The following is a 13,684-nucleotide window of genomic DNA, read 5'->3' as shown; positions in this document are numbered from 1 at the left end:
TAGCTCACCATTCCAGCGGCACAGGGGTCCTCCTGGAGCAGGCCGTTGTCTCCCACCGCCTTTGGCCATGCTGTCCGCTCTGCCGGTTATGCCCTTCCCATTGCTGATCGTATGGATACAGACAGACGGTGGCCACGGTCTAATAATGATGTGCTCTCCTACAGGTGCCAGAGGCATCCCCCATCCTGTGGCCGGGAGAGCAGTGGGTAGAGGTGGCCATCATGCACAGTGGTATCACATACGCCAAAAGTTCCTGGCGCCGCCCCTGAGTCCAGCCCAAGTTCAAGTCCAGAGCCCGTGAACTTCCTTGCACCATGAGCCACGGACCGAGCCCCCGGCTGGCCGAGTCCCCGCAGCTGTCCAAAGGGAGCCTCCTGACCATCCTAGGCAGCCCGTCGCCAGAGCGCATGGGGCCAGCAGACTCGCTGCCTCCCACGCCGCCCAGCGGCACGCCCTCCCCAGGGCCGCCCCCAGCCATGCCGTTGCCGCCGGCACCCTCGGCGCTGCTTGCGGACGGGGACTGGGAGAGCCGCGAGGAGCTGAGGCTGCGGGAGCTGGAGGAGGCACGCGCGCGGGCAGCGCAGATGGAGAAGACCATGCGCTGGTGGTCGGACTGCACTGCCAACTGGCGTGAGAAGTGGAGCAAGGTGCGCGCAGAGCGCAACCGCGCGCGCGAAGAAGTGCGCCAGCTGCGCCAGCGCCTGGACGCGCTCACCAAGGAGCTGGCGGGCGCCCGCCGCGAGCGCCAGGAGGTGCAGGGCGAGTGCGAGGCGCGGGGCCGAGAGCTGGCGCGGCTCCGTGGTGCCCGAGGAGGCACTGACCCGACGCCCGATGGACCCGAGACGGAGCCTGAGCGGGAGCACGAGCCCGTGCGCGATGTCGGGTCAGAGAGGCCCCCGAGCAGCCAGGTGTGTGGAGGAGGCGGGGCTGCTGGGCAGGGAGGGCCTTAGCCCTTCGGTCTGAAAGTGGACCGGGCTGATTGATTACGCACAGAGGTGGTGGCTGCCGGGCTCAGCAAGAGGATGGTAAGGGCTTGGTGCCCTAGGAGGCTTTACTCCTGTGGGTCGACCTGGTGGGGCTCCAGGTCACCTCGCTTCTAGAGAGTCCTGGGTTCTGGTGGTCCCTCCACTCTCACACCTGAGCAGTCAACAGAACCAGGGAATCATTCATTTTGAGCAGGAGTGGGATCTATCTAAGCACCTGCCCTGGCAAGTATCTATTAGTAGCAGCGCTGAATCCATCCATTGGATCAACTTGAATTGAGGGTGGGGAGGTAAACATTTATAGCAAGCATCAGTTAAGAGAGGTCGGGGTGGAGGGGCCTGTGAGGGCACTGGGAGCACAGATCCAGCTTTTAGGGAGGGGGCTGCACAGAAGCTCTCCTTTTAAAGAGGTCCCGTTTAAACAGAGACTAGGAGGATGCACAGGAATTAGCTGTGAAAAGTGCACATGGCACTCCAGGCATGGAAATGGCCTGTGCAAAAGCGCTGAGGCAGAGGGCGCCCGGGGAGTCTGGGAACTGGCAATAGCGGCTCCCATGATTCAGTGGGCACCTACACAGAGCGCTAAGCTCTGCATGGGCATCTTCTAGGTCATTCTCACAGTGACCCCAGGAGGGGTTTGCTTTATGGAGAAGGACACTGAGGCATAGACAGGTTAAGGAACAATGTCTCCCAGCTGGTGACAAGTTGCTGGGGAGCTGAACCCAGGGGAACTCCAGAGTCCATGGTAATGATCAGTGTGGCTGGAGCACCGATGGTGGGTGTGGAGGGCAGCCTCCCGTGAACCCGCAGGCCTGTCAGCAGAAGGCAGTCTAGGGACAGAGTCCAAGTTCAGGTTGCTCCTAGCTCCATCCCCAGACTCTAGGTAAGATTCTTGGTTGCCCCACCCCTCCCCTGCCCTGCTCCCTTCACCCCTGTAGGCTAGAGTGGGCACCGCTACCTCCTGGTAGCGGACGCCCCCTCTTCCTCAGGTTTGCCTGGTGTTTGGAGGTGGCATTCATTGCTCTTCTTTGGGGCAGACCACGACAGCCCCTGTCAGCCAGCCCCGCGGTCTCTTCCTGTCCTGTCCTTGTTCTGGTTGTCTGCCACAGTCCAGGAGGTGGCAGGCGCGGCAGTGAGGGCCCTGGGCTTGCGGTCTGAGTTTGCTCTCCAGCCCAGCCACTGTCTGCTCTGTGGCCCAGAATAAATCCCTCCCCTCCCTGTTTTCCTGTTTAAGAAACAGAGCTTTGGACCAGGTAGCACCTGAGGCCCCCACCCAGACTCTGAGTTACAGGAGGAATAGAATCTCACTCCTTGGGGAGTCATCAGAGCCACTGTTCCAGGGAAACCAGGAGCCAGCCGGGCAAGGGGCTGGCCCACTCACATGGGAAAACCAGGCTGCAACAGAGGCCTTGGGTGTCTGGGGTTTGTGGTCAAGGCAGGCCTTCAGGGCGCGCAGGGTTGGGGTGGAGGGGAAGGGGGTTCAGGAAGGGAAGGGGGCTTGGCACTGGGTTAATAACCCCCCACAGCTTCCTGTCTGGGAGCCAGTTCTACTTGCAGGGCCGCCCTACCCTTCATCTTGTCGCTTAGCTCTGGTGTCTTAGCGTTTGCCCTGGAAAAAATGGGGTCTTAGAGCCGGAATTCTTTTGGAAGGAATCTCGTTTTTATTCACTGTAGGAATTCTCTGCTTCCACATTGATTCACACCAGTGTCTCACCATATGTTTGCATACTTAAAGCGCTAGGGAACTCACCACCTGTCCTAAGAAATCTTCCAGGATACAGGGAACCTTGGTGGCAGACTCGGCGTGCCGTTCCAGGACAAGAACAGGGAGGCCCAGAGGAGGCTGTGTCCTTCCCTTTCTAGGATGGAGAGAAAGGCTACAAAAAAAGGGAGCCAGGACCCAGAAGGGCTGTGCGACCTGCCCAAGGTTACCCACCGAGATGATTCCAGACCCAGGTCCTGGGAAAGGCCAAGAGGGCTCAGCAGGCTCTGGTCCATCTTCCACCTTGGTCCCCGCAGGAGCTGGAGCTGGTGGAGAACCTGCTGAAGAGCAGACCAGAGGAGCCCGAGGGCTGCTGGGAGGCACGCAGCGTAGGGGCCGGGGGCCCACGGGGCAGCTCAGGCCGCCAGGAGCGCAGCCGGCTGCCCTGGGAGGACACGGCCGCCATCGAGGAGGATGCCTCCAAGTTGACGGCCCTACGGCTGCGGCTGGATGAGTCCCAGAAGGTGCTGCTCAAGGAACGCGAGTGAGTCCTGGGAGGCAGGCAGGGGCCAGGGGGCAGGCCAGGGGACCCTTAGCATCACAGAATGAAAGTCGGTTGTCGCAGAACATGAGACACGCTGACGGGGAATGGTACTGTTGGGGCTCGAGTCGTGCAACATTAGTGCTCTACCCGAGGACCCCATGCACGTTTCATTTGTATTAATTCCGATAATACATGTGGGCATCTGCTCTGCGTCAGGCACTGTGCTCGGCTGTGAGGCTACAGCCATAAATGAGGCCAGAAGTCCTCGCCCTTGTGGCACTTACCATATTCGCTGTGTTCAATGCGCACCCACGGTTTGGTGCGCATTATACTCGGGACTATTATACACCCATCACGTGTAATCGTTATGCCCATGTATAATGTGCATCTTTATTTTTCCCTGAGAAATTTGGGCAAAAAGGTGCACATTATACATGGCAAAATACAGTGCCTTTTGGTGGGGAGAAAGGGCCATGGGCAAACGTTTAACCAGGGAAGGAGGGACAGAGAGGTTGAGGGGCCGCGAAGTTGATTTTGGACGTGTTGAGTCTGAGATGGCAGGGTGGCGGCTGGGTCCGGGAATGGGCCTGCAGTCGGTGAGATGGGCCTCTCTAAAATCAGTAGTTAAAAAATACAAAAATAATTGAAATAAAGAACACAGAGGCCACCAGTGACCTTGATCAGGGCACACACTAGATTATAATGAGTATGTTGTAGCGCCCCCTTTCCCATCTAGATATTTGATGCATAGATAGGATAACCTAGCTACACATGGTTTTCTTAAAAAATCAACATAATGCCATATAACCATGAAGGCAAATATCAAGGTGATGCTCCTACCGGGCAGCATCGGGGACACCAAAGAAGGCCAGCACACCACCAGGAGCCGGGGGGGAGCATGGGGCAGACCCTCACAGCCTTCAGGGGGAGCCGGCCTGCCAGCACCTTGATCTTGGACTTCTAGCCTACAGAACCATGAGGCAACAGATTTCTATTTAAACAAACAAAAATCAACCTAACATACTAACTGAAATGTAAAGTAGGAAGGAAAAGAATTTATAAAATATATGTACAATTGACCCTTGAACAACACAGGGGTTAGACATGCCGAGCCCCTTGCAATTGAAAATCCATGTATGGGATTTGACTCCCTAAAACCTAACCATGGCTGTCCCTCCATATTCGTGGGTGCTCGAGTCCCTTATATAAAATGTCATAGAACAACGCGTATACCGTCAAACGTCTGTTCTTGAACATCTCCCGGCTCAAACAATTCAGTTCTCAAACAGCCTCTGGAACGAATTAAGTTCGGACACTGAGGTTCTACGTGGAGTTGGCCCTTTGGATCCAGGTTCCCAACCACAGATCAAAAATCCTGCAAAACCCGGGAATACAGAGGGCTGACTTGGTATTTACTGAAAAAAAAAACTTGCATATAAGTGGACCTGCTCAGTTCAAACCCATGTTGCTGATGGGTCAACTGTATTATGATGTGGAGATGCTTGGGTGCGGTTCCACTAGAAGGAATAATGAGGCGATGAGAATCTGGTGACATTGCGTGGAATGATAGTGACGAAGACCATGACAGCCAGTACCGACATGCTCCGAGTCGGGCAGAGGCTGAGGCTTTATGCGTGTCCGCCCATTGGAGTCACCCGCTAGGTGAAAAGCAGCGGTGCAGGTGTGCGGGGTGGCAGTTCCACACCCGAGGGGTGTCGCTGTGGCGATGGGATTTCCTGAGAGGTGAGCAGCCTTTGGGCAAGTGCTAAACGAAGCGAAGTGCGGTCTTCCCTCATTTATACAGCGGTTCCGTTCCTGGGAAACTGTTAGCACACAAGGTACTTCCCGCTTACGTGTAAACCAGAGTGAGGTTCTAGGCTCGGATCGTTCTCACTCCCAGGGATGTCAGGCACCGAGCTTGTTACCCATGATGCTTCATTTGTGTGCATGGTGGGGGTCTTGGAAGAACAAGAGAATCCTGCCCTGTGATGACAACAAGCGGGGACCACTAGGTCCGAGAGTCACTGGACAGTGTTTTCCAGCTTTTCTAACTGCAGAACCGTGTTTTCAAACCAAACCTTACAGGAAACCACAGTACATGGAACAGGAGCAGGGGTTATATCTGGCAGGAGATCCTGGGGCCCGGAGGAGGGAGGCACCTGCCAGGGGTGGCCCGTGCCCCGGAGGAGGCGTGGCCACCTCCCCACACCCTGAGCTGGGCACCTGCACTTGTGGGAGGAGTACCGGTCCAGGAGAAATGCAAACCCAGGGTGCCTCCCACAGTGTGGGGTCCAGGGCCTTGAATGCTGAAGCAAGGACTTTGGCCATGGGTTCTGCAGGTGCAGGCTGCACAGGAGGACTCTGAACAGAGGGCCCCAGTGGGCTCACCCTCACGTCTGCCTCTCCCTCTTCCCTTCCCAGGGATAAACTGGCACTGAGCAGGAACATTGAGAAGCTGGAGGGGGAACTCAGCCAATGGAAGATCAAGTATGAGGAGCTGAGCAAGACCAAGCAGGAGATGCTCAAGCAAGTGAGTCTTGGAAACCAGGGGGACTTCCTGGAGGAAGCAGCATTGCACGTCTGAATTTCAGCAGTGGGAATAGACGAAAGAAGGGAATTCATTCATCATCAAGTGTTGGTCATGTGCCACGCAGTGTTCTGAGTGCTGGGGCGGGCAATGTCCCTGCTTCCAGGAGCTCACCTTGTGGGAGGGGATGGGGGGAAACCAATAGAAACCAGGCAGATAAGTTCATAAACTATGAAACAGTCAAAACAGTCTAAGAGCAATGAGGTGGTAGGTCAGGAAAGGCCTGTGTAAGAAGGTGACATTGGAGGTAAGACCCAAAGCGATTAGAAGAAGCCACCCTTGAAAAGATGTGGGGGCAAAGTTCCTAGCAGAAGGCAAAGCACATGCAAAGGTCGTGAGACCAGAACAAGCTTGATGCACAGAAAACGAGCCAGTGTGGCTGGTGGTCAGTAAGTGAGAGAGGAGGCTGAGGCGAGAGCTTCATAGACCAAGGCGAAGGGGAGGCATCGGGATGCAGCGTTCACTGGGTGCCTGCAATGTGCCAGGACTCACCGACGCCTCATGGCCGTCAGGAGGCTGTCCCCCTTTATAAGTGGGGAAACTGAGGCTCCAGGTGGACTTTACCGCAGTGTTGGGGACTGAGGGTAGGCAGGGACAGGCTAGGCAGCCTTTACCACCTGCCGTGCAGACCCGTTGGCCAGCAGGGGGCACAGCCACCCAGAGAAAGCTGGCTGGATTGGCCGCGTTTCCCAAAGGCGGGAGGACCACAGACAGATCTCAGACCCTGACACTCTGCCCTGGAAGGGCTGACACCGGTCCTAGGGAATCCCTGGAATATAGACTCCCAGACCCACACACATGCTCCTGAGTCATCCTTTTTGGGACCTGGATTGAGGAATCTGTCCTAAGTTTTTCTGATTGTGAAGTGTAATCATTTGCAGGAAAGTGAATAACACACCAATGTGCAGTGTCGTAGATAGTTATAAAGATCTGCTTTTGTATCTGACTTCTTCCCCTCAACCTATGTATTTGAGGCTCACTCCCGTCTTTACCCAGAGCAGTAGTTAGTTGCTGTTCCCTCCTGTCAACAGCGACTCTGCACCATGTCAAAAGTGCCCCAGGCCATTCTGATGTGGCCAACCCCACACCCACAGGCAGACCACATTTCAGATCCACTGGATGCGTTCAGCCAGTGTACGTCAAGGGCTTCCCCGTGCTGAGAACATAGAGAGGTACAACACTGGACAGACGGACAAGCTCTCTGTCCTCCCAAGCTCCCATTCCTGTGCAGGGTGGGATATTCTCCACTTGGGGGGATAGGAAAGGCCTCCCTGAGGAGGGGTCATTTAGGCCAAGGCCTGAGAATGAGAAGAGTCCATGCTGCAGAACACCCTAGAAAAGACGTATCAGGCAACGGGAGCCACACGTGCAAAGGCCCTGGGGTGGACAGGGGTATTCAAGGATTAGAAAGGAGGCCACACAGTCAACTTGAGGGAAGGAGGCGGGAGGATTTTGTGAGACCATAGGGAGGGGTCAGTCTTGACCCTAAGGAACCCAGAATGGGGACATGATTGGATTTATCTTTTTAAAAGTTCACTCTCAGCTACTGTTGTGGAAAGTGGGTTGAAGGAGGCCAAGAGTAGATACTGGAAGGCTAGGTGGTAATGAGGTAGGAAACACTCCTCAGCAACACCCCGGCCCCCCAGGCTGGTTCTGGGATGTAGCCGGGCAGTGCCAACATAACCAGGCAGGGTTGTGTCCTGCAGCTCAGCATCCTGAAGGAGGCTCACCAGGACGAGCTGGGCCGCATGTCCGAAGACCTGGAGGACGAGCTGGGTGCGAGGTCCAGCATGGACAGGAAGATGGCCGAGCTGAGGGGCGAGGTGGGGCCGTTGGCAGGGCCTGGGAGGGCGGCAGGGCCAGGGGCCCCACCTCTATCAGCTCGAAAGGGGCCTGTGCCCTGAGGGGGGCCAGCCACACCTCGGGGGGGGTACCCCAATCTACCACGGGCAGTCTCCCTCCCCTACAGAGACCAGAAGCACCTGCACATCCTGCACACAGTGCAATAGCCCGGGTTAATTATAGCCACCGCAGCTGGGCCAGCTTCCTGGAGTCAAAAATGGCTCCAGGAGGAGATGGGGTCGGGGGAGCCTCCAGCAAATGCCCTTCCAGGCCCTCCTGCCCTGGGGGGCCCTCACCCCTCCTGCCCCATTGCAGATGGAGCGGCTGCAGGCAGAGAATGCAGCCGAATGGGGTCGCCGCGAGCGGCTGGAGACGGAGAAGCTGGGCCTGGAGCGGGAGAACAAGAAGCTGCGGGCGCAGGTCGGGGACCTGGAGGAGGCCCTGGCCCGGCGGCGGAGGCAGACAGCCAGCGCACTGGACTGCGACCTGCGGGCCAGCCAGGCTGCCCTCTTCGAGAAAAACAAGGTTAGGCAGTGGGTGGCATGGCCAGGACTGGGGCAGCCCTGCCTCCCCCTGCCCGTTCAGCCAGGGTGGAGCACCTGCTGTGCGTCCAGTGTCAGCTGACAGGGGCCCGGGGACCCCTGAGGCAACAACTAAGGACAGAGGAGATCTCGATCACCCCAGAAGCCGCTCCTCCCGGGCACCCACACAGGGTCAGGCTCCGTGGTCACTGCGGTGCCTGCCTTTCCTGAGCGCCTCCTGTGGGCCCGGTGCCAGCACTGTCACTGTTCTCCTGGGGCAGCAAGAGGTGGCGGAGGCCGAGGCCAGGCGGAGGTTGGGGAATGGAACAAAGCGGGTGGATTCAAGAGACTCTCGGGCAGCGCTGAGCCCCATCGCACAGATGTGAAGACTGAGGCTCAGAGAAGCCGCAGGGCTCGGAGGTGGGCGTCTCCGCCCCTGGCTGCTCATCTTCCTCTCGGCCACCCTGGCTTCTGATCTCCTTTCCGCTGACACCCACTCCCAGCTTGGATCATCCGCAGACCCAGGGCTTCAATCACATCTAGTGTAGATACCAAAGACTCCAGACCCCACCCCTGCTCAGAAAACCTGGCTCAGCTCCACTGGCCTGCGGGGCATCCCACGTGGCTTCCAGCAGGCACCTCCACGTTACACATCCAACACGGGGCCGCTGATTCACCCGCCCAGCCCCCTCCCCTCATCGACTCCCAGGCCTTTTCGCCTCAATAGGTGGCACCTGTGGCCTCCAGCTGCTCAGCCGAACCTCTGGTGCTCCTATTTCAGACAATGGGTGGAGAGATGCTGGGGAGAAGGGACACCAGCACCCCCTAGCACGGCCTGACACCTGCCTGGCACGGCGCCCTCTGACCCCGAGCCCTCCCCTCACCTCTGCTCCCCTGCAGGAGCTGGCAGACCTGAAGCATGTGCATGGCAAGCTGAAGAAACAGTTCCAGGAGAAGGTGGCAGAGCTGGCGCATGCCAACCGGCGGGTGGAGCAGCACGAGGCAGAGGTGAAGAAGCTGCGGCTGCGGGTGGAGGAGCTCAGGAAGGAGCTGGCCCAGGCCGAGGACGAGGTGAGCGCCTGCTGGGGCCCAGAGGGCGGCCTCCAGACCTCAGCTGGGAGAGGAGTGTCCTCTGTGCTGGGTCCCCAGTGCCCGGCATGAGCCGGACTCTCAGGACGTGCCCAGGGTAGAGTGGGTGGGTGATGGATGGGAGATAGGTGTGTGGGTAGGAGGATGGGAAGAAAAATGGGCAGACGAGGTGGATGAGCGGTTGAATAGATTAATGGACGGATGAGTGGGTAGACGTATAGGTGGTTAAATGGAAAGACAGAAGGATAACTCCACGGATGGATGAACAGATGGATGAGGGCCTGGGCGGACAGATGGATGGGAGAGAAAGGGAGGGAAGAAGGATGGCTGGATGAGATGTGACAACAGCTGTCTGAAGGGTGACCGGGTGGACGGCTGGATGGGGGGATAGATGGGTGATGAGTGAGTACGTGGACAGACGGATGACCAAGTGGACAGTGGAAAGACGGAGAGACAACTGACTGGACCAGCGGGTGGAAGAATGAATGCTCAGGGAAAGGACAGAAGGATGGATGGACAGAAAGACAGGTGTGTCTGGGAGAGTGGAAGGACACAGGGACAGACAGGATGACGGGGTGGCTGAATAGATTAATGAGCAGTGAGTGGGTAAGTGGGCATCACCATGGGCAGATGGATGTGCCCACGGATGAGTGGTCACGTGGACAGATGGATGAGGATAGATGGGTTGATGAATGACCAGTAGCTTGGAGCCTTAGAGGATGGATAGATTTAGAAGGGAGGGGCAACAGGGGGGTAGAGGAGCAAGAGGGATGCTTCCCTAGGGGACGTGGGCCTTGATCTAGGCCTCAGGAGAGACGGCCTGCTCTCCGGAAAGGACATTCCCACTGATGAATGGCAGTTGGCAGGCCAGGCCGGCCCAGCCCAAGGTGACCCCCCTGCTGTTGGCCCTGCTCACCCCCCAGCTGGACGAGGCCCACAACCAGGCCCGGAAGCTGCAGCGGTCGCTGGACGAGCAGACGGAGCAGAGCGAGAACCTGCAGGTGCAGCTGGAGCATGTGCAGTCCAGGTGGGCCCCACGTGCACCCCTGGGGGGCCCGGGGGCCCAGTGGGGAGAGGATTCCTGGCCTGGGACACAGAAGCAGGGCAGAGAGACTTCCAGCCAAAGGAAACCTCCCGCCTTCTGGGCAGGGTTGGAGCTCCGGCTGGAGGGGAAGACAGAGAAAGAAGAGGGCCGGGCTCCCCGGGGCCAAAATCCTGTCCCCTTCGGGCTGGAGGGGCCAGGAAGCCAGGGAAGGGGAGTGCAGGAAGCAAGACCAGCTGGGAACCTGGAATTGTCTCCTGCGGCCAGAGAGCAGGAAGGGTGGCCGAGCAGGTCAGGGCCAAGGTGGGGCAACAGGCCAGCTGGGATCAGGGATTGCGGGGGTAGGCCCGAGCGCTGACAGCACCGCAGGGTCCCTGGGGGACCCACACTCTGCATGTCCCTCCTGCCGCCCTCCCCATCCTGACCCCTGTGAATGGCACCCTCTCCCTGATGCCCCTTGGAGCCCCGAGTGCCTATCAGAGAGCATCAAGTCCAAGCCCCTCCCCCACTTCCCAAGCCCCCCACCCGAGGGGCATTATGACCACAGCGCTGACCGACTCTGCCTGGGTCCGCCCCGGGCAGGCCGTTGCTCTCATCCTCTCGTTTCACAGGCCAGAGGGGGCCTGGGCCCTGCAGCCAGGCTGCCTGGGGTGGGAATCCTGGCTGTGACCTTGGGCCACTCACTGAACCTCCTTGTGTCAGAGTTTCCTCTCCTGTAAAATGGGAACAACAGTAGTTCTTACCTCTCGGTGGTTGTGAGAATTAAACGAGCCGGTACGTACCTGGCACATCATAAATGCTGAACAGCCGTCCGCTGCTGCCGTTGCCGCTGCCCCCGGGCGGGGGATGTACATTTGGGTCAGACACCGTGCTACGAGAACCGTGCTCCTGCAAGAAGGGAAGGGACAGATTTTTTTTTCCTATGGAGTTGGCAGATGAGGAAACTAAGGCACGAGAGGGTAAGCCCTCCCCTGGCCTCACAAGCTGGTGAGTGGTCCAGCCAGACGGCCCCTCGCCGCGGCCGTCGGCCATCTGAGCCCTTATTCACTGAGCGCTTACCGTGTGCCGCTGTGTGCTGGGCATCTGTGAAGAGTGTGGGCCCTGGAGCCCGACGTGACAGGCACGCGACGTGGGCTACCAAGCCTCAGTGTCGCCGTCTGCCTGGGATGTTACCCATGGAGTGCTGGGCAGGGGCCCAGGCGCGAGTCCACATCAGGCTGAGTCTGGCCAGCTTGGCCCCCCACCCCCACCCAGCACACACCCCATAAAAGGTCGCCTGGCCCCAGGGTCTTTTCGCTCTTCTTTGGGAACCATAAGCTCCCAGGATGGGCAGGCAGGCTCTGCCTATCCTCTCAAGGGCTTCTGTCGGGGAGGGCGTGGCCGCCCAGGACCGCTGCCCCTTTTCCTTTTCCAACTTTTTGTGCTTTAATGTTCCGGGGACAGCGCACTAAATCATAGCGCAGTAATGGAGGCCCCTGCCAGCGCCCCTCCCTGCCGTGTTAATAATTCATGCCTTCCAGTAAGATGCCGCCTGACGGCCACTCGGCTGGGGGATGGGCCAGCCTCCACAGCCCAGGGTCCAGGTTTGCCTGTACATTTGGGCTTGGGGAGCTTCAATGTGGGGAGGGACTCCGGTGCAGCACTGTCTCACTGACACTGGCGATGAAGGTGACTCAGACTCCCAACCCCCGAACTTTCCCCCTGTGGTCTTTGGAGCCTGGCCTGGGGTCGGATCCCAGAGCACGACCTTGAGCAGCGGCTCACCTCTCCAAGCCCCCAGCCTCCAGCCCCCAACCCCCGACCCTCCTCCCTCTCCCCGCTCTTGCCCATTGCACCTGCTGCAGCACCAGCCCCACTCCCTACTGTCTGTGGGACTTCGGTCCAATTACTCAACTGCTTTGTGCCTCAGTTTCCTTGACTGAGGAGGTGACAGCACCTCCGTCATTTCAGGGACTTCTGGGAGGACGGTGGGATGACGTAATGTTTGTCAAAGGCCCAACCTGGTGCTTCGCAGCAGGGCGTGCGAGGGTAGGCTGAGCTGTATCGGCACCAGCGGACAAGGTCCACGCCCTGACGCCACTGTCCCCCCACCGCACAGGCTTCGCAGGCAGCAGCAGAACGCCCCCCTCTTCGGGAAGATCCGCAGTGCTCGCTTTGGCACCGAGGAAGCCGGGGATGGCGCCAGCGACCTGGACGAGGACGAGGACCTGCAGATCCAGGTGGCCTAGAGCTCCCGAGGCTGGCAGGACTGGCCCAAGGCCACAGGCCCCCTGGGTTACCTGGCTGACCAGCCACTCGAACTGATGCGGTTGCCTGTGCCCGCTCAGGGAGCGGCCCCACTCCCTGCCATGGATGACTAATTTTCTCCCAGGGTGGATGGACATCAGTCCCACACACTACCAAGGCACCGTGGAAGGGAAGCCACGGCCTATTTTTATATATATATATATGCCTGGTGTTATAAACACACACCGTTCCAAGGCCTGGTCTAGGCACCCCCGCCCACCCGGGACTCTTATGCGGGGGAAGGGGATGTCAAGGGAGGTCTGTTGGGTGTCTAACCCAGCCTGTCTCTCTGAGCCTGGGAGTCAGGCAGGAGCTGTTCACGGGACAATGTGATAAACCCAGTCTTTTGTAATAAATGAATTGAAGTTCTTGAGGTGGTGTCCTGAGAGTGTGACAGATCTGGGCAGGCAGAGTCGGGGGCAACGTCAGCCTACGCCTGGCACTGAACCTGAGTTCAACAATATCACGTGACTTAATAAATGGATGAATGTGAGAAAGAATGAATGCATGAACGTCGGAGCTCCTGAATCGTCCGGAATGCAGCTTCTGTGAAGAGGAAAAGAAAGTATGCTGCATGTGTTCTCTGGAGAAGAGGAGACTTAAGTCTGGCACCGGATGGATTCAAATCTCAGCTCTGCCCCTTACTGGCTGTGCAACCTTGGGGAAGCTACTTGCCCTCTCTGAGCCTTAGTTTCTCCATCTATCAATTAGCTGCCTGAAAGAGCCACCCTGAGATTCAGGTGAGTTCATGTGGAGCTCAGTAGAGGTTAGTTATTGTTGAAATACTTGCAGATCTGCCCTGCAGAGGAGGAATTTGCCAGCTGGGTTCTGCCCCAAGGGATGGCATTCAGGCAACTCGTAGTTTACCCAGAGGTAGCTGTAAACACAATAAATAAGAAGTCCTTTTATCTTTCCCCTAGCCCTGCTCTAGGTAGTGAAAATATAGGTAATTTTAATTTTATTTTTGATACTTAGTCTCTAAGTCTTCCATAACCAACAGATTTATATTAAATCTGGTGGAAACGGTTATTGGAAACACAGCGGCATACACTTTTGAAGCTTTGCAAGTGGAGGTGCCATCCGAGCCA

At 57.8% G+C, this 13,684-nt stretch overlaps 1 protein-coding gene across 1 annotated transcript; it reads left to right on the top strand.

The window, feature by feature from the left end:
- Positions 1–314: 314 nt before the first annotated feature.
- CCDC102A (coiled-coil domain containing 102A) lies at positions 315–12,600 on the top strand. Its single transcript, XM_054570264.1, has 8 exons — positions 315–908; positions 3,003–3,229; positions 5,651–5,759; positions 7,523–7,639; positions 7,974–8,183; positions 9,080–9,250; positions 10,192–10,295; positions 12,409–12,600. Exons 1-8 carry the CDS (start codon positions 315–317, stop codon positions 12,536–12,538), a joined length of 1,662 nt encoding a protein of 553 aa, XP_054426239.1. The 3' UTR covers positions 12,539–12,600.
- Positions 12,601–13,684: the final 1,084 nt, after the last annotated feature.

This window comes from Pteronotus mesoamericanus, unplaced genomic scaffold (assembly GCF_021234165.1).
Source record: "Pteronotus mesoamericanus isolate MK-2021 breed Mesoamerican mustached bat unplaced genomic scaffold, CSHL_Meso_final contig_202, whole genome shotgun sequence".
NCBI classification, from domain to species: Eukaryota; Metazoa; Chordata; class Mammalia; order Chiroptera; family Mormoopidae; genus Pteronotus; species Pteronotus mesoamericanus.
This window is presented reverse-complemented; position numbering and strand designations above follow the sequence as displayed.